Source organism: Callorhinus ursinus, unplaced genomic scaffold (assembly GCF_003265705.2).
Source record: "Callorhinus ursinus isolate GAN/ISIS: 27379988/994484 unplaced genomic scaffold, GSC_fseal_2.0 scaffold19, whole genome shotgun sequence".
Lineage (NCBI taxonomy): Eukaryota > Metazoa > Chordata > Mammalia > Carnivora > Otariidae > Callorhinus > Callorhinus ursinus.
The window spans coordinates 5,964,500-5,991,024 of NW_027397081.1; the positions used below are offsets into that span (position 1 = coordinate 5,964,500).

General features: G+C 36.8%; 1 protein-coding gene across 4 annotated transcripts in view; it reads right to left on the reverse strand.

The window, feature by feature from the left end:
* The window catches only part of CUNH11orf65 (chromosome unknown C11orf65 homolog), a 69,688-nt gene that overhangs the window by 27,002 nt on the left and 16,161 nt on the right, over positions 1-26,525 (reverse strand). For 3 of the 4 annotated variants that reach the window (XM_025893830.2, XM_025893829.2, XM_073903700.1), the window contains 2 exons: positions 22,721-22,810; positions 13,455-13,547 (listed from right to left, as the gene is read on the reverse strand). In XM_025893830.2, the coding sequence (XP_025749615.1) occupies positions 13,455-13,547; positions 22,721-22,801 (174 nt within the window). In that variant the 5' untranslated portion in view covers positions 22,802-22,810. The remainder of the gene's footprint in view (positions 1-13,454; positions 13,548-22,720; positions 22,811-26,525) is intronic. The other variant, XM_073903701.1, reaches the window with a different exon arrangement.

Genomic DNA, 26,525 nt, shown 5'->3' on the forward strand with positions numbered 1-26,525 from the left:
AATATTATTTTACAGGTAAATTCAGAGAAAAAATTATGATTGGCTAATTTGAGTTTAACACCAGATGACCTTTCCTAACTAGCTTTTGTTAAGTCAAAAATACATGTTTAAATTTTGTAAGAATTGTCTATAATTGGTCTTCTAAATTTTAGTGTCCTGCACCAAATTCAAAGTAGAGAAAACAATTTTGGGTTCTCAATCAGAAGACAGTTCAATCTTACCTCCTGATAATATTAAGTTAGATGAGAAAATACATGTTATCCTAAGTCATTCAGTCTGTAAAGCCTGAAAGACCACATGGAGTTTTGCACAATTTTCTCCTGACTAAAGAGTATATATATACATGCATACATATATAGGGTCACAGTTCAAACATGAAAAAATATGTTTTATGACAGGATCTAAAACTTATATTTATAAAATTCATAAAATTTATACAGGTGACACTTGAACAACATGGGTTTGAAGTGTGCAGGTCAACTAATATTTTTTTGTAGTACAGTACTGTAAAAGTAATTTCTCCTCCTTATGATTTTCTTAACATGTTACTTTAGCTTACTTTAATGTAAGAATGCAGTACGTAATATATATAACATATAAAATATGTGTTAATTGACTATTTATGTTATTTGTAAGGCTTCTGGTCAACAGTATGTTATTTGTAGTTGACTTTTTGGAGAGTCTCAAGTTACACGTGGATTTTTGACTGCATGGGGGGGTGGGTGTCAGTGCCCCTATCCCAGTGTTGTTCAAGGGTCAACCGTATATAATTTTTAAGCAAAATTCATTATATATACACTTTTATTTCCACTAAAGTAGGCAAATCTTAAGGGTACAGCTTTGTGGATATTTTTCTCTTTCCTCTTTTAGTCAGTTAGGGTGAGAGGATGATCAAGTCAATCCAATCAGAAATTGGAAGTGGGTCAAACCTGGATTGCAGTTTTAGTAATCCATATCTGGTTTGTCCACTTCTAGTTTATCCCTGTTTCTCAGAGGTGGTCCTGGCAAGTCTCTATCCCCTCAACTATGAAAGTCTATAGGAAATTCAGGTGTACTTTTGGGAAGATTTGAGTTTACTTCTTTATCCTTCTACCATCTACAAACTTAAATGGGGAAGAGGTTTGGCTGGGTATTTGAGGCAGTTCCCTTCCTTTTAGCATGTCTTTGTCTCCCAAACTCATGGGAATTTTTATTTAGTAGAATAGTGTTATTTAAAGTGGACTTAGATTAGTTGTAAATACTCACTGCAAACTCTAGGGAAATCAAAAAAGAGTAAAAAAGAGGTATAATTGATATGCTGAGAGGAAAGAAAATGCAATCATATAGGATGCTCAATTAAAACCAGAGAAGGCAGAAAAAGAATGTAATACAAAAAAAGAAAGAACAAGGACAAGAAATAGAAAACATTAACAAATATGTTAGATATCAATCACTATATTAAATGTCAATGGTCTAAATATACAAGGTAAAAGGCAGAGACTATAAACATAGATTAAAAAAATAAGATCCAACTGCATGTTGTCTATAAAAAAACATTTTAAATATAAAGACACAGATAGGTTAAAAGCAAAGTAATGGAGAAAGATATAACATATTAACTAACATTAATTATACGAAAACTGAGCAGGTATATTAATTTCAGAAAGAGCTGAATTCAGAGCAAGGAAAATTATCAGGGATAAAGAGGAGGATTACATGATGATAAAGTGGTCAATTCTCTATGAAGATATAACAATCCCTAAAGTATATATGCCTAACAACAGAGTATCAAAATATGTAAGGCCAAACCTGAAAGCACTACAAGAACCAAGAAATCCACTATTATAGTTGTAGAACTGAACACCTCTCTATCAGTAACTGACATATTCAGCAGACAGAAAAATAATTAAGTCCATTAAGAAACTGAACAACACTTGTAATCACCTGGACCTGACATTTCTAGAACACTTCATCCAATAATAGCAAATATATACTCTTCTCAAGCTCATATGGAACATTTACCAACAAAGAACATGTTTTGGACCATAAAACACACCTTAACAACTGTAAAATAATAGAAATCATACAAAGCATGCTCTCAGACCCCAATGGAATTAAATTAGAAATCAGTAACAGAAGGATAGCTGAAAAGTCCAGAACTTGGAAATTCAACAATACACTTAGTAACAAATGGATCAAATAAGAAGTCTCAAGAAAAATTTAAAAATACTTTGACCTAAGGGAAAATGAAAATACAGCTTATCAAAATTCATGAAATGCACAGACAACAGTGCTTAGAGGAAAATTTATAGCACTGAATAAATATATGAAAACAAGCAAGACCTGAAATCAATTATCTAGACTTCCATCTTAAGAAACTAGGAAAATAAATTAAATCAAAAGTGAGCAGAAGTGGGGCACCTGGGTGGCTCAGTTGGTTAAGCGGCTTCCTTTGGCTAAGGTCATGATCCCGGGGTCCTGGGATCGAGTCCTGCATCAGGCTCCCTGCTCAGTAGAGAGCCTGCTTCTCCCTCTCCCTCTGCCTGCCTCTCTGCCTACTTGTGCTCTCTCTCTCTGTCAAATAAATAAATAAAATCTAAAAAAAAAAGCAGAAGAAAAGAAATGATAAAAATTAAAACAGAAATCAATGAAATTGAAACAGGAAATCAATTGAGAAAAATCAAAGAAATTAAAAGCTAGTTCTTTGAAAACATCAATAAAATCAATAAGCTTCTGACCAGGAAAACTAAGAAGGAAAAAGAGAGAGAGGGAAGACACAAATGACTAATATCCAAAAAGAGGGGCTATCACCACTGATTCCATGGGCACTAAAAGGATAATTAACAAATATTAAGAAAAACTCTATGCCTACAAATATGATAGCCTATATGAAATGGTTCAAATGCCTGAAAGACACAACCTGACAAAACTCACAGAAGCAGATATAGAAAATCTGAATAGACCTATTAAAGAAATGGAATCAGTAGTTAACCTTTCAAAAAAGAAAGCACCAAGCTTCGATTGGCTCAGTGGTGAACACTACCAAACATTTAAGAAAAAAATCGTATCCATTCTCTGCAATCTATTCCAGAAAACAGAAGCAAAGGGAACACTTCCTAACACATTCTGAGTCCAGCGTTATCCTAATACCAAAACCAGACAGAGACACTACAAGAAAGGAAAATTACAGACGATTATCTCTCATGAACATAGATGCAAAAATCCTCAACAAAATATTAGCAAGTCAAATTCAGCAATGTATAAAAGGAATTATATACCATGACCAAGTGGGATTCATTCCAGATATGCAAGGCCATTATCAAATTACAACAGGCTAAAGAAGAAAAATCATATGATCATATCAACAATGCAGAAAAAGCATTTGATAAAATTCAATACCAATTCATGATAAAAACTCTGACAAACTAGGAATAGAGGCAAACTTCCTCAATTTGACAAAGGATATCTACAATAAACACACCTATCATATTTATTGGTGAGAAACTGCATGCTTTCCTGCTAAGATCAGGAACAAGGCAAAGATGTCCCCTCACCCTTCCTATTCAACATAATATTGGAAGTCATAGCTATTTCAATAAGAAAAAGAAATAAAAGGTATACAAATTGAAATGGAAAAAAAAGACCTGTCTTTTTTCACAGATAACATAATTGTCTATACTAAAAATTCCAATGAATCAATGAAGAAATTCCTGGCACAAGAAAGTAACTATAATAATGTTGGGGGATACTACATTAACATACATAAGTCAATTGCTCTCTTATATACCAGCAACAAACAACTGGAATTTGAAGTTCAAAACACAATGCCACTTATATTAACAACAAAAAAGTGAAATATGTAGGGTATAAATCTAACAAACTATGAAAATCTATATGAAGGAAACAACACTGTAATGAAAGAAGACCTATTTTTTAAAGATTTTATTTATTTATTTGAGAGAGAGATTAAGAGAATGAGTGGGAGGAGGGGCAGAGGGAGAAACAGACTCCTGCGGAGCAGGAAGCTCATCCCAGGACCCTGGGGTCATGACCTGAGTAGAAGGCAGATGCTTAACCAACTGAGCCACCCAGGTGCCCCATAAAAGAAGAACTAAATGAGAGATATTTAATGTACCTGGATAAAATGATTCAATACCGTCCAGGTGCCCACTCTTCTCAATCTATAGATTCAATGCAATCTCAGCCAAAATCCCACCAAGTTATTTTATAGATATGGACAAACTGATTCTAAACTTTATAAAAAATGTAAGAGAACTAGAATAACCAACATAATATTGCCATTTGCATAATATTGAAGGCGAATAACAAAATTGGTGGACCCATCTTTAAGATTTACTATGAAGCTGTAATAATCAAGTGTGGTATTAGCAAAAGAAAAGACAATAATAGGTCAGTGGAACAGAGAGACAGCCTGGAAATAGCCCCACGTAAATATAGTCAACTTATCTTTGATAAAAGAGCAAAGGCAATTCAATAGAGTAAGGATAGTCTTAAACAAATGGTGCTGGAAAAACTGGACATCCACAAGCAAAAGTTTAATTCCAATTCCAGTTAGTTAACATACAGTGTAATATTAGCTTCAGTCGTAGAATTTAGTGATTCAACATTTCTTCTTTGATTTCCCATTTGACCCATTCGTGATTTAGTAGCATATTGTTTAAATTCCATGTATTTGTGGTCTTTTCACTTTTTTTCTTGTTGACTTCTAGTTTCATAGCATTGTGATCAGAAAAGGTGTGTGGCATGACTTCAATCTTTCTGTATTTGTTGATGCCTATTTTGTGACCTAATATGTGTTCTACTCTGGAGAATGTTCCACATGCACTTGAGAAGAATCTGGTCCAGTTAGTCATTCAAAGCTACTGCTTCCCTGTTTATTTTCTGTTTAGATGATTTGTCCATTGATGTACATGGAGTGTTAATGTTCTCTACTATATTATCAATGAGTTCCTTTATGTTTGTTATTGTTTCATATATCAGTGCTCCCATGTTGGGTGCATAAATATTTATAATTGTTGTATCTTCTTGTTGGATTATCCCTTTTATTATGAAATAGTGCCCTTGTTTACCTCTTGTTACAGTCTTTGTTTTAAAGTCCATTTGTCTGATATAAATACTGCTACCCCCTCTTTGACGCTCATTTGCACAATAGATGTTTCTCCACCCTCTCACTTTCAATCTGCAGGTGTCATTAGGTTTAAAAGGAGGCTCCTGTATACAGCATATAGATGGATCTTGATTTTTTTATCCATTCTGACACCCTATGTCTTTTGATTGGAGCATTTAGTCCATTTACACTCAAAGTAATTATTGATAGATATGTATATATTGGTATTTTATTACTTGTTTTGTGGTTGTTTTTGGAAATTTTCTCTGATCCTTTTTTCTCTTTTTCTCTTTCATGTTTTGCTGATTTTCTTCGGTGATATATTTGGATTTCTTTCTCTATATTCTTTGCATGTTTATTAGTGGTTTTCAATATATGGTTACCATTAGGTTTGTATATAACTTCTTCAGATAGCAGTCTATATTATATTGGTGGTCATTCAAATTTGAACCCCTTTTCTCTTCTCCTTCCCATATTTTAGGTATATGTTAATATATTTTACATTTTTTTATGTGAGTTCCTTGACTGATTTTTACAGAAATATTCATTTTTACTGCTTTTGTGTTTCCTGCCTTTATACCGTCACTTTTAGTCTCCACTTTCCAAAGAATCACTTTAATATTTCTTGCAGGGCTGGTTTAGTGGTCATGAGCTCCACTGGTTTTTGTTTGTCTGAGAAACTCTTCATCTCTCCTTCTATTCTGAATGACAGCCTTGCTGCATAGAGTATTCTTGCTTGCAGATTTTTCCCATTCAGCACTTTGAATATATCATGCCACTCTCTTCGGGCTTGCCAAGTTTCTGTTGAAAAACCTCCTGCTAGCCTTATGGGTTTTCCTTTATAAGAAGTTAAGGACTTCTTTTGGCTTGCTGTTTTTTAAGTTTTTTTTTCCTTATCACTTTTTTTAAAAAGATTTTATTTATTTATTTGACAGAGAGATAGAGAGAGAGCACAAGTAGGCAGAGCTGCAGGCAGATGGAGAGGGAGAAGCAGGCTCTCTGCTGAGCAGGGAGCCCAATGCGGGGCTTGATCCCACGACCCCGGGATCATGACCTGAGCCGAAGGCAGCCACTTAACTGACTGAGCCACCCAAACGCCCCTCCTTATCACTATTTTTGCAAATTAAATATGTCTTGGTGTTGGCCTGCTTTTGTTGATTTTGATGGGAGTTCTCTGTGCCTCCTGTATCTGGATGTCTGTTTCCTTCTCTATATTAGGGAAGTTTTCAGCCATTATTTCTTCAAAAAAATTTTCTGCCCCCTTTCTCTCTCTTCTTCCTTTGGTACTCCAATAATACAAATGTTATTACGTTTATTAGAGTCATTCAGTTTCCTGAGTCTATTCTTATGTTGCACAATTGTCTTTTCTCTCTTTTGTTCAGCTTCATTGCTTTCCATTACTTTGTCTTCTAGGTCATTAATTCATTCCTCTGCTTCTTCTAGCTTACTGTTCATTGCCTCAAGTGTGTTTCTAATCCTGTGTATTTCACTCTTCATCTCCGATTCTTTTTTAACTCTTTTATGTCTGTGATAAGGGTTTCATTGATGTCTTATATTATTTTGAGTATCCTTATGATCATTGCTTTAAATTCTCCATCAAGCATGTTACTTACATCTGTTTCAGTTAGATCTCTGGTGGTGGCCTTATCTTGTTCCTTCATTTGGGATAAGTTCCTCCGTATTCACATTTTGCCTAAGTCTCTGCCTTCTTCTCTGTGTTAGAAAAGCCGGTTATGTCTCCTGCTCCTGAAAGTAATGGCCTTATGAAGAAGAGGTCATATAGTGTCCAGGGACTGGTACTTCAGGGAATATCTCCACTGTGTGCTGTGTGCATTCTGCTGTTGTGTTCTCTGCTCTATCCTTTTTTTTTTTTTAAAGATTTTATTTATTTGACGGAGAGAGACACAGCGAGAGAGGGGACACAAGCAGGGGGAGTGGGAGAGGGAGAAGCAAGCTTCCAGCTGAGCAGGGAGCCCGATGTGGGGCTCGATCCCAGGACCCTGGCATCATGACCTGAGCCGAAGGCAGACGCTTAACGGCTGAGCCACCCAGGCACCCCTCTGCTCTATCCTTTAAGCCAGTCGTCTACAGAGGCTCTCCTTGCTTGCTGTGGGAAGTGTTTGGTCCCTGGCTTGAATGTGGCGAGTTTTAACTAGGTGTGCTCTGGTCTGCTTCTGAAATGAGACCTATTATCACCTCCACCAGAACCGAGGCCCTGCAAAACTCTCTGGTACAGAGGCGTGGTATGAGCAGGAGTTTGTGCTGGTCTTCTTGGGGAGAGGTCCACCACACTAGGACTGAGGCAAGTGTGACTGAGAAGGGCAGTTCCACCAGGGCCAGGAGTGGTGGTGGCATAGGACTTGGTGCATGAAAGTTAGGCAGCCTGCATCAGTGCTGCACTACTTCCCACAGGTGGCTCTGTGTTTATGCTGAGGGGCAGGGTTGGGAAATGGTGCTGGCCAGCTCCTCTGTTCCCAGAGAGTTGTGTCTGTGAATGCTGCCTCTGAGGGACACACTCTGAGAAGAGCAAATAATCACCCCGAGTGCCCTAGGTGTTCTTAAGATTGTTGTTTCCAAGCTGTCTGCTCCTGGGATGTTTGTCCGCTTTCTCTCCAGGAGTAGGGCAGTGCCCTCCAGGCTCTATCCCAGCCAAGCCTGCTGACCTTTAAAACCAGATTTTATTAAGCCCTGCTGGTTACAAGAACCCACAAAATTCAGTCCCTCTCATTTTCCAAGCCAATGGCTTTGGGGAAATGTTCTCCTTGTATGTTTCCCTGTGTGCTCCTGTCTCTTGCCCTTCTTCATGACCACGGCTCACTTCATAGTAACCATGATCTATTTCTCCTCTAAACCATGTCTCTGCACCTCCTACCTTCTTCGATGTGGCTTCTGCTCTTCTTTTAGTTGTGGAATTTGTTATGTTGGTCTTCAGGTCAATTTCTGGGGTATTTAGGATGATCTGATAGTTATCTACTTATATTTGTAGGATGAGACAAGCCTAGGCTCCTCCTACTCCATTGCCATCTTCCTGCTCTCTCAAAATTAGACTCTTAAATACAGAGAACCAACTGATAGTTTCCAGAGGGGAGATGGGTGAGGGGGATGGGTGAAATAGATGAAGGGGATTAAGAGGTACAACTTCCAGTTCTAAAATAAATAAGTCACAGAGATGAAAACTACAGCATAGGGAATATAGTAACACTGTAATGACATAGTATGGTGACTACACTATACTTTATCTTGATGAGCACTGAGTAATATATAGAATTGTCAAATCAATATGCTGTACATTTGAAAGTAATATAACAGTGTATGTTAATTATACTTCAATAAATATAATTAAGAGGGAAGAAAGAAAAAGAAGAAGGCAGAAAATAAGGAGAAACTATTATAGATTCTAAGACGTTAGAAAGATCATTAGAGAATATTATAAATAATTTTAGTAAATAAGCTTGAAAATTTAAGTGAAATGGACAACTTCCTAGAAAAATACAACTTATCAAATCTAGCACAAAAATAAATATAAGATAGGAATAGATCTATAACTATAAACTGAATTTGTAATTTAGAATCTTTCCACCAAGTAAACTTCTGGCTTCACTGGTAAATCCTTCCATTTGTGGAAGAAAGAACACACAACATGAGAAGGAACATTTCTCAACTTGTTCTACTTACTATGCCAGCTAAATGTGATACCAAAATCTGACAGAGACAATATGAGAAAGCAAATTACATGGTCTGCCTGAATGTAGGTGCAAAAATTTAAGCAAAGTATTAGCAAACTAAGTTCAGTGGTATTTAAAAAGGATTAAGACATTTTGACCAAAATGTGTATATTCCAGAAATGCTAAGTAGTCTAACATTCAAAATAATAATAATATCTCAGTAAGAGCAGAAAAATGTCATAAAATTTAACATCCATTTTTTGGATTGGGGGAAAAACTTGTTTTAGCTCAAAAAAAGAAGGGAACTTTCCTAATACAAGTTTTCTACACAAAAATCTATAGCATACCTCGTACTTAATGATGGATTATTGAGCCCTTTCCCTTTGAAATCAGGAATGAGAGTGGTCACCACTTCTATTCACCAATTTACTGAAGGCTCTAGTTAATGCAGAAGTATAAGAAAAAGAAATAAAATGTATATTTGGAAAGGAAAAAAGTAAACTCATTATTTGAGTTTGGCATGCTTGTTCATGTAGAAAATCCAAAAGAATCTATGTACAAATTATTAGAATTAATAAATGAGAGCAAAGTTGCTGAAACAAAGCTAAGAAACAAAAATTACTTGTCTTCCTATGTATTTGCAACAAAAATTAGCAAAAAATATTATTTTCAAGATTTATTTATTTTAGAGAGAATGTTTGCAAGTGGGGGGAGGGGCAGAGGGAAAGAATCTTCAAGCAGACTCCCCACTGAGCAGCCTGACGCGGAGCTCAATCCCACAAACCATTAGATCATGACCTGAGCCGAAAACAAGAGTGGGATGCTCAAGCAACTGAGCCACCCAGGTGCTCCAAAATTAGTAAAAATTTTCGAATTATTATTTAAAAGAGCTTGAAAAAGCAAGGTCTAAATCTAAGAAAGTATGTGCAAATCCTCTATACAGAAAACTATAAAGCATTATTGAGAGAAATTATAGAAGAGCTAAATAATGTTATGGATTGGGGTTTCTGGAAGAAGATAGTGAAATGAAGTTTGGGTGCCACATGTTTATAAGGGATCAACACCTAGGAAAGAAGGGGAAGGAAGAATCTGTGCTACCAGGCAGGCCCATCAAAGCCTGGGGCTTCTAGAGTGAAAACTGCCCTGAGCTGGACCACCGCAGACTGGTCTTTATGTCCCCTTCCCCACTCCCACCCCCTATACTGCTTGGTTACTGGATATGAACTGCCCTGGAAATAGCTGACTGACGGTAAGGCAGTTCTCCCCAGGTAAGGTAAGAAACAAGATGCTCAGAGTTGGAGGCCATCTGCTGATCACAGACCCTGTGACTGGACTGGGTAGTAACTCCTCTAGTGAAGAGGAATCTGGGCAGCACATCCTCATGTTTCCTACAAATGTTCATGGATTGGAGCTCTCAATAGAGTTGAGATGTCAGTTTTCCTCAAACTGATGTAAATATTCAATGAAATCCCAATTAAAATCCCAAAATAATTTTTAAACATTTTTAAAAATTTCGTTAGGGGCACCTGGGCGGCTCAGCTGGTTAAGCGTCTGACTCTTTTTTTTTTTTTTTTTAAAGATTTTATTTATTTGCGAGAGCGAGAATGAGAGAGAGAGCACATGAGAGGGGGGAGGGTCAGAGGGAGAAGCAGACTCCCCGCCGAGCAGGGAGCCCGATGTGGGACTCGATCCTGGGACTCCAGGATCATGACCTGAGCCGAAGGCAGTTGCTTAACCAACTGAGCCACCCAGGCGCCCAGGCGTCTGACTCTTGATTTTGGCTCTGGTCATGATCTCAAGGTCGTGAGATCGAGCCCCAGATCAGGCTCCGCAATGGGTGTGGAGCCTGCTTAAGATTCTCTCTCTCTCCCTCAGCCCCTCCCGACACTCTCTCTCTAAAAAAAAAAAAAAAATTGTGTCAAATATACACAACGTAAATTTACCATTAGTGACATCTGATACATTTACAACATCGTATAGCCACCGTCTATTTCCAAAATATTTTTTTTACTCCAAAGGAAACCCCATACCCACATACCCATTTAACAGTCACTCCCCATTTCCAAATTCTCCCCTGACAATCACTAATTTGCTATCTCTCTCTCTTTTTTTTTTTTTTAAACATACTCTCTATGTGTTCAGACACCTTGTATGTTCATCCTCAGCCTTGTCCTTCCCAGGCTCTGGGTCTGCCTGTTCCTGGCCTGTCTGCCACCCGCTGTGTCTGGTGTCTGTGGGCAGGGAGCTGGCCCAGCCCTGGGACTGCATGGCAGCAGTTGTGGGGGGAACAAAGACAAGCCTCTGTGCAGGTCCCTAAAACAAATGACAGATGGGTCAAAGTACACACAACAATTTTTGAGAATAAAGTCTCTATTTGACCCCCTGGCCCTAGAAAGCCATACCAAGAATGTGAATGTTTGTCTCCACAGCTACCACCACTCTGAGGAACGAGGCATGTTGGGTGGGTGAACAAGAAGACCACAATGCTTCCTCATGGAAATTTAGCAGCCTCTTTCTTCATGAAGCACTCTCCTAGTTGCCCTAAGTTTCTTTTATTGGATTCCAGAATTCCAATAAAGGTGATTTGGACAGTTATTCTTAGTGCTCCCTAGTCTACTATTTTCCTGATGGTGGAGGATTTTATGTGTGTAAACTCACAACTTAATTCTAAGATTTGCATGTAAATACAAAGCATCCAACAATAGCCTGGAAGTGTCTTCTTGAAAAATTACAAAATGGGAGTACTTCTCTACCATATAATACACTTGTTATAAACCTATAATAATACAAACCTATAGTAATTATGACAAGGGTAGAAAAATAGACTGTGGAAGAGAATAGAAAATGCATAAATAGACCCATACAAAAATGGCTACTTGCTTTATAGTAAAAGTGGCATGGAGAACCGTGGAGAAAGGACTACCTTTTTAATAAATAGTGTTTCATCATTTGGATATCTAAATGGAAGAATATGAAAGTGACTTCTGTCACACACCGTACACAAAATATCAACCCCAGGTGTACTGCAGATCTAAATATGAAAGGCAAATCAATAAAGGTTATATATAATATAGGAAAATTCTTTCATGACTTCAGGGTTGGTGAAGTTTATAAAAAGCACCAACCATATACAAAAGGGTTGACAATTTAAACTACATTAAAATTAAGAACTCTGTTCACCAAAAGACAGTCTTGTTTCAAAATATTAACCTAGGGATTGGGGAAAGAGGGTGGAAATGTAAATGAAGCAGGACTGGCTGTGAATTGCTAATTGTTGAAGTTAGGGGACGGGTACATGTGGTTTATTACTTTATTCTTTCTACTTCCGTATATGTTTGACATTTTTCGTGGTTAAAAAAAAACAGTGGGAAGACCATCTTAAGAGTGACAAGTCAAATCATATAATGAAAAATGATTTGTGCAGCACAGAGAACGGACAAAGGGCTTGTGTGAAAAATATATAAAGAACTGTTTAAAGCCCGGAAAAATAAGAGACAATATACACATAAAAGACATGAAAAAAAATGTCAAGAGCTCAGCTGATCTGGGAGGATGGTCATTGAGCTGTCGGGTGTCAGAAGAGCCAATGAAGGAAACAAGTAGAAAGGGAAAGAAAGCTTTTAATCACTTACTGTAATGGTACCAAGTAAGAGTTGGAGCCCCTAACACTGGAGGAGGCAAGGATTCCACCTGATCATCCCTCCCACCCCCCACCAGGGCTGCAGCATTTGAGAGTGAAGTGGAGCAGACACAGGTTCCTCTGTTAGGGAGTCCCGACTTTCAAAACTCTGAGGAGTGAATGTGTGGGGTAGGTGGTAGCGAGGAGATTGAGGGAGGAGAGTCTGCGAGGACTCAGTCAGAGTGGGACAGCACAGGTGCCTGAAGCCCTCAGCCCAAAGCCTCAGATTGAGAACTAAGAATGAAGGCACTGGGACCAAAAATATAAGTATGCCTAAAGGGAGGACTGTCCCTAAAAAGCTGATAATATTAAGCACTGGTAACGACGCAGAACACCAAGAATTCCAAAAGACTGATGATGGTTAATACAAATTGTACAGTAACTTTGGAAAAGAGTTTGAAATTCCATTTCTGGGTGGAGTAGAAATTTGTATACATGGGCACAGGACAGATGAATAAGAATATTCCCAAAAGCAGTCTTTGTAACAGACTCAAACTGGAAAAAACAATACAAATGTCAATCAACTGTAGAATGAATAAACAGCAGTATATTCATAAAATGAAATAACTGTCATTATTTTTTAGAAAATGAATAAAATTCAGCCACAGGAATGCAATGTTGAATGATAAGATACAGAAGCGCACCAGAGGATTCTATTTACATATGGTTCAAAAATAGAGAAGACTGAAAAAAAAAACAACAAAAAACAAAGCTTCAATTAAAAATAGTGGTTGCCTCTTGGGAGCAGGGAGTTGGCCGAGATGTGCAGAGCACCGGAAGGCAGGGGTCTGAAGTATGAGACTCTGATCCGGGTGATGGTTACACGGGGGACTGTTTGTGATGATTCACTGAGCTACACATTTATGTTTTATGAGCTTTTCTATGTGTGCGTCACACTTCAACATAAAGTTTTTTAAAAGAAACACATATAAGCACATTTATAAAGTGGTCACACATTTTGAAGGGAAAAAATAGATGCTGTATGAATAAATAATATCCTCACCTCTTTAGGATCAATATATTTCACTATCTGATGTGGCTCCCCTTGTCTTCTGATATCAATCAGTCTTTTATAGTGTTGGAATACAGCGACATTCTAAAGGTTCAAGCACATAAGATTCTATGGTCAAAACTGGATTTTCTAACTCTAATTTAAGCTTTGTGCCTAACTAGGGCAAAATGAGTAAGAACCATAAAATAGACTTTATGTATGTAAACTAGATTTTAGAAATATTATCCACTCAGGGTTTGCTTTGGCAAACTAGGAAATATTGGTTTTATTCTCACAGAGTTTTACCCTTAACTTTGGAACTACATCATTAGCAACTATAAATAAAATACCCAGAATGTTGGTGGAGTCACTTCTATGTACTCCAGAGTAAACCAGGAAAAAGACAAAACAGTCTACTGGTTAAGAACATTGAGTACAGCATAGCATTATCTGGGTTGAACTGTTAGTGTGACCATGGACAAGCTGCTTAGCTTCTCCACTCAGTTTCTCATCCAAACAACCGGAATGACAGGGGTATCTCATACAGCTATGGTGAGGAATTAATGAGTTAATATTTGTAAAGCACTTAAAACAACTTCTGGCACAAGAAAGCACTAAATAATTATTATCTTATCATTCCAGAAAACTCGGTCCTGTAGTAATGCCATTGATTTACAAACCCAATCTACTATTCATGTTAGCACAGTAGTCAGACGACTCCAAACAATTCTTCTATCTCAGAAAACTATTTATTTGGTAACATTCTCCTTTTACCCTATGCCCCAAAAAACCCTTAGTAACTCTTGGTAAACTTCTCCTGCTGCCCCAGTATGCTTACATCAAATCAAATCAATTCAAACTGAAGTAACCCACAGCACCAGTATGACAACGTGAAGCCCGACTGCAATTGTCTATGGAAATGGTGCAGCTCATATCAAAACAGAATTGCCGACAAAGATAGCACCTGCCATTCCCATCTGCCTGTCTGGCCGGCAGGGAAGGAAAAGAACCTGTATGCTGGTGAACGAAGAAGCTGGGTGGGACGACAGTGAAAGCTGGTCCAACGTGTCCTGCAGGCTGTAAAATGCCATTTTTTTTTGTTGAAGTGATTTAATGATTGGAATGCACAATTTTTTTAATACGCAAATAAAAAGTTTTGAAACCTGGAGAAAAAAAAAAAACCCAGTACAAAAGATAAATGAGACCAGGAGCTGGTTCTTTGAAAAGATCAACAAAATTGATAAACCTTTAGCCAGACTCATTTAAAAAAAAAGAAAGAAAGAAAGAGAGGGAGAGAGAGAAGACTCAAATAAACAAAATCAGAAATGAAAGAGGAGAAATAACCAACAGCACAGAAATACAAAGGATTATAAGAGAATATTATGAAAAACTATATGCCAACAAATTGGACAACCTAGAAGAAATGGAGAAATTCCTAGAAACATATATCCTCCCAAAACTGAAACATGAAAACAAAAAATGTGAAGACTGATAACCAGCAAAGAAACTGAATCAGTAATCAAAAAACTCCCAAAAACCAAAGTCCCAGGGCCAGATGCCTTAACAGGCAAATTCTACCAAATATTTAAAGAAGAGTTAATACCTATTTTTCTTAAACTATTCCAAAAAGATAGAAGAGAAAGAAAACTTCCAAATTCATTCTATGAGGCCAGTAATACCTTGATATCAAAACCAAACAGACACTGCTGAAAAAGAGAACTACAGTCTAATATCTCTGATGAACACAGATGCAAATATTCTCAACAAAATATTAGCAAACTGAATCCAGTAATAAATTAAAAAAATGATTCACAATGATTAAGTGAGATTTATTCCTGGGTTGCAAAGGTGATTCAACATTCACAAATAAATCAATGTGACACATCACATCTATAAGAGAGAGGATAAAAACCATATGGTTATTTCAGGGGTGCCTTGATGGCTCCATTGGTTAAGCGTCTCTTGATTTCAGCTCAGGTCATGATCTCAGGGTTGTGAGATCAAGCCCTGTGTTGGGCTCCATGCTGAGTGTGGAGCCTGCATAAGATTTTCTCTCTCCCTCTCCCTTTGCCCCTCCCCTTTCTCTTAAAAAAAAAAAAAGAAGGAAAGAAAGAAAGAAAAGAAGCCTCAGAGAGATCCCTCACCCCTCCCACCACATGAAGACATAGCAAGAAGACAACTAACTGTTCACCTATGAACTAGAAAGTGGGTCCTTACCAGACACCAAATCTGCTGATGCGATGATTTTAGACTTTCCAGACTCCAGAACCGTAAGAAATATATTTCTGTTATTTATAACCTACCCAGTCTATTGTAGTGCAGCCCAAATGGATTAAGACAGCTACCAAAGTTTGACCTAAATGATGTCAGAATACATTTTTTTTTCTCAAGTTCACATGGAACATTTACAAAAATAGACTTTTTTAAGCCAGGCAAGTTTCAACAAATGTCAAGTTATTAAAATCATATAAATAACTGGCTTCAGTGGAATTAAACCAGAAGTCAGTAACAGAAAGGTAATTAGAAAACTCCTAAATATTTGGTAATTAAGCAACATACTTTAAAAAAAAATTTACTTATTGATCTGAGAGAGAGAAAACACAAGCAAGGGGAGGGGCAGAGGGAGAGAGAAAAGCAGACTCCCAACTAAGCAAGGAGCCCAATGTGGGGCTTGATCCCAGGACCATCGAGATCATGACCTGAGCTGAAGGCAGTCTCTTAAACCCACGGAGCCACCCAGGCGCCTATAAGCAACACCTGGCTGGCTCATTTGGTAGAGCATGCAACTCTTGATCTTGGGCTTATGAGTTCGAGCCCCATATTGGGTAGAAAGATTACTTAAAAATAAAATCTTTAAAATCAATCAATCAATCATGGGTCAAAAAAATCACAATGGAAATTATAAAATATTTTAAATTGAAATGTAATAAATATATGACATATCAAAACCTGTGGGATACATCTAAGGGAATGCTCAGGGAGAACTTAAATGCTTTAAATACATATATTATTAAAAAAGAATAAATGTGTAAAATCTAAGATCTAATGTTCCATCTCAAGAAGTGTGAAACAGAACAGCAAACCAAACTCCCTCAAAAGATGAAGGAAAACACAATAAAAATCAGCAGTTAATGAAATGTAGAGTTAAAATAGAGAAAACCAACAAAGTCAAAAACCAGGGTTTGTTTTTTTTTTAAAGATTAAGACAGATGTAGAAAAACAGAGAGAAAACACATATGAGAAATACCATCCCAAATCTTACAGACATTAAAAGTACAGTGAGAGGAGATTATAAACAACTTTAGGCAAATAAATTTGACAATTTTAAGAAAATGGACAGATTCCTTGAAAGGTAACATCAAAATGGTCATAAGAAGAAATACAGTTTTGAATAGTCCCGTATTATTTAAAAAATGGAATCCCTAATTAGAAACCTTTCATAAAGAAAACTCCTAGCACACAATGTTTTGCTAATATATTCTCCCAAATATTTATAGAAGAAATAGCATTAATCACACAAATTGTTTCAGATAATATAACAGAAGGAATACTTCCCAATTCACTTTATGAGGCCAGCATAATCTTGATATCAAGATCTGGGAAGTATATGACAAAAAAGAAAAATTACATTCATGAGCAAACATGCAAAAATCCTAAATTAAAGTTGATATAGGAAATTTTCAACTTTTAATGCTTGTGGGTCCTGTTCCTGGACTCCAGGGGAGGCTATACTTTAACATTTACCAAGGTGAAAATGACTAGGCAAAACTTGGATTCTGTTTCTTCCCTGAACACACACTATATATCTGCTTCATTAAAGAAAATAACCAGAAAGGAGCATTCTGAACATAAAAGAAAAAGGAAGAAACTTCCCTGGTTCCTGTAAGAGTGAAGTCCACAGCCCTGCATATATTAGAAACTTAAGATAAGGTCTGCAACTTTCTAAAATGTTCTTTGTCTAATAATTTGTAACTCGTTATGTATAAAATGTATATAACCTTACACCAAATGTTCTCCCTTACCAAAGCACTCTCTTCTTTGTGAAGACTGTGTATCCAGGGCAGCTGTCCTAACTTGGACTTCAATGAAACGCTCTGTTTTTCCTAGAAATTCTAAAAGGTTTGTTCATTTGTGTCAATAAAGTTTAGCAGATCAAATCCAGGATATATCAAAAAGAGTAATAATACATCAGAGTGAAGTGGAATTTATTCCAGGAATACAAAGTTGGTTTAACATTTGAATATCAATCAATGAAATTCACTACATGAAAAGAATGAAGAAGACAGACCATATGATCATACAGTAAATGCAGCAAAAGCATTTGATAAAATTCAACACCCAGAGTTTTCATAACAACAAGAATAAAAAGCAAACTAGGAATAAAGTTAAATTCCCCAAACTGATGATAAGTTTTCACAAAAAAACTACAGGTAACATCTTAGCTGATGGTGGATTACGTGCCTTCTGCGTTCAACAAAACGGCAAGAAATGTCCATAATTACTGCTTCTATTCAATCTTGCAATGGAGGGTCTAATCAGTGCAATAAAGAAATAAAATGTATAAAGTTTGCAAAGAAAAAATAAAAGTTGTCATTCAAGGATGACATGCTTAAGTGGAAAATCCAAAGGAATCCATAAAAAAGCAACTAGAAATAATAAGTGCATATTAGGTTGGCAAATAAAAATAAACTATATTTCTATAAACTAGAAATGAACTAGAAAATAAAATTTAAAAATAATACCACTTACAGCAGCATCAAGAAATGTCAAGTACCCAGAAGTTAAATGAAAGATGTTTAAGACTTCTACACTGCAAACTACAAAACATTATGGAGAAAAAATTTTAAAGATCTAATAAATAAAGATACGCACCGTGTTCATGAAAACTCAGTGTAGAAAAATATCAGTTCTCTCCCAAACTGATCTGATTCAATTCAATGCCAATTATATAATCTCCACAATAATTTTTGCAATACATGGAAATGCAAAAGCCCTAGAAGAGCTATGACAATCGGGAAGAACATCCAAGTTGGAGGACTGTAGTGCCATCTACCTGTACTTCTAACAGAGCTACAGTTACTGAGACAGTGTGGTATTGACTCAAATAAAGACAAATAGACCAATGCAACTGAACAGAGATGATAGAAACACTTCACATATATGATTACATGATTTAAACAAAGGCACCCCCACAATTTACTATGGAAAGAAGGGTATTTTCAGTAAAAAGGTACTTAATCATTTGGTTATCCATAAAGACAAAAATGAACTTTGTCCATACCTCTCATCATCACAAACATTAATTTGAGATGGATACTAGGTCTCAATCTACAACTAAAGCAATTAAGCCTCTAGAAAAAATATAAGGAAAATATCTTCTGACTTCAGGTTACATAAACATTTCCCCCAGATTTATTTCAATATGTTTGACAAGTAATACTGTCCTGGGTGATTTGGGTGTCCACCTTGGGATCTCCTTCCCCACTGGAGAAAGGAAAGGCCCAGTGGGCTCCTCAGGGCTGCCTTGTGCCTGGTGATGTGATCAAAGTGAAGCCCCTCCTCCACTCCTTCTAATGTGGTCCTTCCTGTTCTCTCTGGTCCTGGGCTCTGGGATTTTCACAAGAATGCTTTCTATGGATAGTTGTTAGTTGGTCTTCTTGTGAGGCGGACTGAAGTTAAGAATGACCTATGTTGCCATTTTGATATTGTCACCTCTTTAGGTAAACTTTCTTTTTTTTTTTTAAGATTTATTTACTTATTTTAGAGAGCGAAAGACAGCATGCAGAGGGGAGGGCAGAGGGAGAGAGCATCTCAAGCAGACTCCACTGTGAGTGTGGAGCCCAACGTGAGGCTTGCTCTCACTACTCGGAGATCATGACCTGAGCCGAAATCAAGAGTTGGACACAACTGACTGAGCCGCCCAGGCGCCCCTAGGGAAACATTTCTTAAACAGGACATAGAAAACACTAACTATAAAGAACAAGAGATAAATTGGATTTAATGAAAATTAAAGACTTGTCATTATCAAAAAACACCTTTAAGGATGCAATTAGGCCAGTCTAAAAAAAATATCTGCAACACACGTATTCAATAAAGGACTTCTGTTCAGGATATCTGAGAGACTCCTCAAAGTGAATACTGACAGTGTAACAGTGGATGTAACGGGATTTAGGGATTTGAAGATTGGGAGGTTATAGGCAAAAAAGAAAAGGAGGGGTAGGGATATTTATATCCTCATCATACATAATAAGTCACATAATCTTACGTTAGCATGATGGAACAAGCAACAAAGGTTTGAATATTCTTTAAAGAAGTAAGGTAACAAATAGAAGAACTAAAAAATAATAGTATATGATACTGGGAGGGGAGATAAGCAAGGCTGTGTAAGGGATAAGCAAGATAAGCTCTCAGTTATCTTTGCAGAAAGTCAACGGGTCACTTCTAAAGTTGATAAATAAAAAATAATTATACAAGCATATTATGCAGAAACAGAAATAACTACTACAAGATCTAAAACAAAAAACAGTTAAAAGTGGTTGCTTTTAGGATATGAGGGTAGAGAAGAGTATGAGAGGGTAAAAGAAGTGCTTTTATTTATAAGTTCTCCTACATTATTTTACTTAAAGAAATATATATATTATTTTTATTTAAAATATTCAATGTGAGAAAATGCCTTCATTTACATTAGTTTGACTATGCAGATTATTCATTTATAAGGCAACGTAATATGTTAAAATTAGGCATCCTTATTTAGAAGTCATCCTCTGAGCCACTTGAAGCAGAATGTTTCTAGACTTAAGATCAAATGTATTCTCTTTGAATCTCAGAACTATTATGGTTCCATGACTTTCATGGTTAGCTTCTCTTCAGTTTCTAACCACTTTTTAAATGCAACTGTGCAGTCATACCTTCTGTTGCACGGGGTACCATTTTATCTTCCAATACAGCCCGCTTAGAGACATTCAACATACTGATCTTAACTAAACTGATCACCATTTTTATTTCATTTTTAAAATTTTCTTATTCTCTTTTTTTTAAAGATTTTATTTATTTATTTATTTGAGAGAGAGAGAATGAAAGAGAGAGAGCACATGAGAAGGGGGAGGGTCAGAGGGAGAAGCCGACTCCCCGCTGAGCAGGGAGCCCGATGTGGGACTCGATCCTGGGACTCCAGGACCATGACCTGAGCCGAAGGCAGTCGCTCAACCAACTGAGCCACCCAGGCGCCCATTCTCTATCTTTTTTTTACATCATTGATTTCCCTTAAATATCAGCTGATCCTTGGTTGTGCATTAATAGTTAAGAATGAAGGTCTATGTCAATTTTTCCAGGGAACTAGTCGGAGTATCCTGAGCTTTTTTGTAAGTCTCCATTTTCCCATTGTTGTCACATATGAATGGGAAGATGGTCTGGGAGCTTTGTAATGTGGGTGGAATAAGATAATCAGTAGACTTTCTTACGGGGGGCAGGTATGGTTAGGTAGCCAGCCATCAAGCAGGGTGTCTTTCAAATACCAAAATCAAGAGATTTTTACATGTAGTGCCAAATCCACAATAGAATTAGCTTTTCCAAATAAAAAGTTCACTTAATTTTTTACAAAAGAGATAAGCCATCAGGGTTTTTTTCCCTAATAGTAAATCTCCATCTACAAGCAAATTTTTTAACCAGTGGTAAATATCCATCTACCTGTAGCTTTGGGGCTCGAAGTGACAGTACGGACACCTGTCACAGCTACACTACATACAAGTAATCCTCTTGCCTACGGTCATTCTCCTTCCAGATCTTTTAAATTGCTAACTCCAAATCGCTTCTTGGCCTTTTGGCTAAGGTCAAGTGTAAATTGCTAACTCAGAACTGATATCCTTTCTAGGGTCCCAGGGACGAATCAGCTCTCTCACTGGAGCCCTCTGATGTGTGTCAAGGCAAGTCTTCTACACAGTTCTATCCAACAGGATGCTATGATCTGTTTTTGGTTTTCCAAAAATGAGATAAAATTAATCTGCTCATGAACTCCCTTCTCTCTGGTATGGGTTAACTTTCTGTATACTGTCATTTCAATAGGGTTCTGCAGGGACAAAAAGTGAAAATATATGCTCAGTCTACCATCTTTTTAAAATACACATACACAGGGCGCCTGGGTGGCTCAGTCAGTGAAGCGTCTGCCTTCAGTTCAGATCATGATCCCAGGGTCCTGGGGTTGAGTCCCTCATCGGGCTCCCTACTCAGTGGGGAGCCTGCTTCTCCCTCTGCCTCTCTCTCTCTATCTCTGATGAATAAATAAATAAAATCTTAAAAAAATAAAATAAAATGAAATACATATACACACATGCTTGTCTGTTTATATACAGGGCTTCTCTAGTGAAACTCCTTAAGGGCAAGGAGGTACTGTAAAGTGCCTCACACAGTGCTAGGAATATAAAAGGTATACAAAGTAATGTGTCTGGTTGGACTTGGATGTGGGATAAAGGAAGTTCCAAATAACAGAAAAGCTTAAGTCTAGTTAACAAGTAGACTAACAGAAACCATCAAAGGAATAGATTTTAAAAGTAAATTATTATTTTAGTATTGGAAATCAATAGTTATGGATTTTATGGCTTTGAAAGAGGCAAAAGAAACAAATAATGGAAGCTATTTTGCAAGACTTAATGAGCCAATACAAAGGTATTCTCGTGTGCTAGAAACAGAGCCATGCCACTTCACACAAAATTATCAAACACAGACAGTGTTACTGCTATCACAGAGGAAAGAGTAGAGTCATATTAGCTGTTGACTCTCACCCAACCAGGTGAATCAACTCAGAATATTCCTTACACCAATGGGACCAGCCATACCCACACTAAAGCATGATAAATAAGTACGTTAATTCAGACACAGTTTATTATTAAACATTGTCTTCAAAAGTAGGTACTCAATAAATATTTAATAATTAAATATTTAATGTATCCCTAACACCTGTTCAAAAACCTGATTCCTGAGTCAAGAAATAAAATTTTAGAGGTTAAAGCCAAAAAACCCTAGTAGTGATATTTTCATTGATCATAGCCATTATCAAAGTGACTGGCCCTGACCAGGAGTTCAGTAAGGATTTGTGAGGCTAAGAAGATAACTAATTAATGTTAAGTTTTTTAACTTCTAAACAATGTGTGCTTTTAAAGCAAAGGGTGGTACACAAATCCGTAAATATACTAAAAACTACTGAATTGTACACTTTCAACAGGTGAACCTTATGATATATAAATTATATTGCAATCAAGCTGCAAAAAGTGAAATAAACTCACAAGGAAACATTTCCAGGCCTTCTGAATGATTCTGGCAGCTTTATCCCTCTCTATAAGTTCTGACTCCTCTTTCCAAGGCATTTGAAAGTCCTAAAATAAGCAAAAAGGGTATATTCAAAATCTCTTTATAAACTCCATTATGAAACTCACTAGAACTCAAGAAAAGCAGAAGCTGAGTAAAGGATATAATACTGATGAGATTTGGTATCAAAATAATTTTAATAGAAATAAAAATTGTTACCTATTATTGATTGTCTTATATCCTCCAATTTGTTTCTTTTTCTAATTTAAACAACAATCTTGCAGAACAGATTTTGCCAATTTGCTAATGTTAGAGATGAGACTGCACTTCAAGGCCCAAGGTCAAATAGTGATTGACTAAGCCAGTATTAAACCCATGTCAGTTTCTCTTGAAAATCCATGACCTTTCATGTCCCCATTCAATGACTTCAAATAGCTTTTTTTTTTTTTTAAGATTTTTTATTTATTTATTTGACAGAGAGAGAGAGAGAGCAACTGAGCACAAGCAGGGGGAGCTCCAGAGGGAGAAGGAAAAGCAGGTTAAGTAGGGAGCCCAGCATGGGGCTTGATCCCAGATCATGTCCTGAGCCAAAGGCAGATGCTTAACTGACTGAGCCACCCAGGCGCTCCCAAATAAGCTTTTCTTAATCAACAAGCACAATGACAGTTTCATCCCAAGTTTATCCAGGCTCCTAACCTAGAGTTAGAGATGATTATAGAATTTTTCTTACTTTGTAACTTGCAAATGTGCTGACAAGTTAATAAATCATGCATTAAACTGCCAGAAAAAGAGATGAAGCCTGACTACTAAGAAGCAAAACAAAATTACTAGTTCTAGCCATAATTTTTATTAATACTGTGAAGAAATAAGTAATGGGAGAAGTCAGAAAATCATAGTTTCAGAGTCCTTTAAAAAGTTGCAGCAGACAGAGAGGATCCTGGGAATAAAGTGGACTAAGGAAGCACCAGGAATCTGTCTTCCCATCTAGACAACCGCACTGGCCGAATCTAATGTAACTATTTGGAACTCTGGACTCTATTGAAGTCTTGCAATTTCCAGAGGAAGGCTTGGGGGTAAATGGCGGTTAACTCTGGTCAATTCTGGCTCTTTGCCCGGCCCTAGCTATCCACTCCCTCACCTCAGCCCCAGCAGCAGCTGCGTACATGTTCAGGAACAACCTGCACACAGCTTGTGGGAGAGGGGGTGGGGAAAAAGGACTCTGTCCTGGAAATACAGGAGGTCTGTGTTGGGATTGTTGGTTGCTGCTTCTGATTACAGAGGTGCAGACAAACAGGAGGGCAGTCATTGCTGCTGCACCTCCACCCTCCACCATTGTTGCAAGCCCTTCCCATCTGGCAACTTTCAGGGAACTTAAAGGGTTTTTCCTTCCCTCTGCATTGTTCTCCTTTCCCCCTCTGGGGGCCAGGCATTCAAAACTAGGACATTCAAAAATAACTATAAAGAGGGAGAAAATTAGAAAGTGACCTGTCATTTCCAGGGAAAGGCACAGACTCAGAAAACTGAGAAGACCTTAAGTTTACAATTCCGGCTGATCCTTAACTGATCCTTGTAAGCTATGGAAACAGTCTACAGCAATTAAAAAAAAGAAAACACACACACACACACACACAAACAACACAGTAAACTCTGAGGAAAGGAAAGAAGCTCATTTCCAGAGTACCTGCATTATTAAATTCAAATTTCCACTTTTCAACAAAAAATTATAAGGCATATAAAGAAACACAAAATGATGGCTCATTCAAGGAAAAAAATAAATCAACAGAAACTGAGCCTGAAAAAGACCTGATGGTAGATCTACTAGACAAAGACCTTAAAACACTGTTTTAAAGATGCTCAAAAAACTGAAGGAAGATCTGGAGAAATTCAAGAAATGCTGCACAAAATGGAAATATCTATAAAGAAACAAAACCTAAAAAGAGACCAAATAGAAACTCTGAAGCTGAAAAGTAGAATAACTGAAAGGAACAATTTATTAGTGGGATTCAAAAGCATAGTTGAGCAGGCAGAAGAAATAATCAGCATACTTGAAGATAAACCAAAGGAAACTGTTAAGTCTGAGAAAGAAAAAAGAGTGAATAAAAGTGAAAAGAGCCTAAGAGACCTATGGTACACCAGTAAGCAGACCAACATGCACATTGTGGGAGTCCCAGAAGGAGAAAAGAAAAAGAAGGGGGAAGAAAAGGTATCTCAAGAAATAATGGCTGAAAAATGCCAAATTTGATGAAATACATGAATATCAACATCCCAGAAGCTCAACAGACTCCAAGTAAGATCAACTCAAAGATACATCCACACTAAGACACATTATAATTAAAGTTTTGAAAGCCAAAGATAAAGAGAAACCCTTGAAAACAACAAGGGAGAAGTGATTCATCATATACAAGGAATTTTTAATACATTAACAGATTTCTCATCAGAAACTTTGGAGGCCAGAAGGCAGTGGGTCAATATATTCAAACTGCTTAGCAACAACAACAAAAAAAGACAAGAATCCTACATCTAACAAACCTGCTCTTTGAGAGTAAGGGAGAAATTAAGACATTCCCAGATAAACAAAAGCTGTAAGAGTTCATTGCTACTAGACCTGCCCTGCAAGAAATGTTCAAGAGAATCCTGCAGGGAAAAATGAGAGGACACCTGACAGTAACTCAAAGTTATAGGAAGAAATAGGAATTTCATTAAAAGTAAATACATGGGCAGTTATAAAAGCTAATATTATTGTAACAATAATTTGTAACTCTATTTTTTGTTTTTTACATGATTTAAGAGAACAATATATTTTTTTAAAATTATAATTCTAAAAACTAGAATTATGGTAACTTTGGTTTGTAATTCCACATACTGTTTAATTTAAAAGACAAGTATATTTAAAATATTAGATTGTGTTTTGGGGCACACAACGTATAAAGATGTAATTTTGTAACATCAACAATTAAAAGGAGTTGGGATGGAGCTGTAAAAGAGGAGTTTTGTATGTTAATGAAGTTAAACTGGCATAAATCCACAATGGAGTGCTTTAACTTTAGGATGTTAAATGTAATCCCCATGGTAACCACAAAGGAAACAGCTACAGAGTATACACAAATGGAAATGAGAAATGAATTTAAATGTTTCACTATAAAAAATCAACTAAACACAAAAGAAGACAGTAATGCAGGAAATGATTTAAAAGTTATAAAGCAGGGATGCCTGGGTGGCTCAGTTGGTTAAGTGTCTGCCTTCAGGTCATGATCCCAGGGTCCTGGGATCAAGTTCTGCATCAGGCTCCCTGCTCAGCGGAGAGCCTGCTGCTGCCCCTGCTAGTGCTCACTCACTCTCTCTCTCTCTGACAAATAAATAAATAAAATATTTTTTTAAAAAGTTATAAAGCATATAGAAAACAAATAGCAAAGACAGAAGTAAGGCCCTCTTTCTCAGTAATTACTTTAAATGTAAATGGTTTAAACTCTGCAATCAAAATACAGAGATTTGCAGCATGGATAAAAACACAAAATCCAACTATATGCTATGCAAAATAGACTCACATTAGATTCAAAGACACAAACAGACTGAAAGTGAAAAGATGGAAAAAGATATTCCATGCAAATAGTAACCAAAAGAAAGGAGTGGTGGCTATCTTAATATCAGACAAAATAGACTTTAAATATAAAACCTAATTATTCCACAAAAAAACTTTCAGAACTAAAAAAATGAACTCAACAAAGTAGCAGGTATAAAGCCACCACAGGAAAATCAGTTGCATTTCTCTACAGTAACAATGAA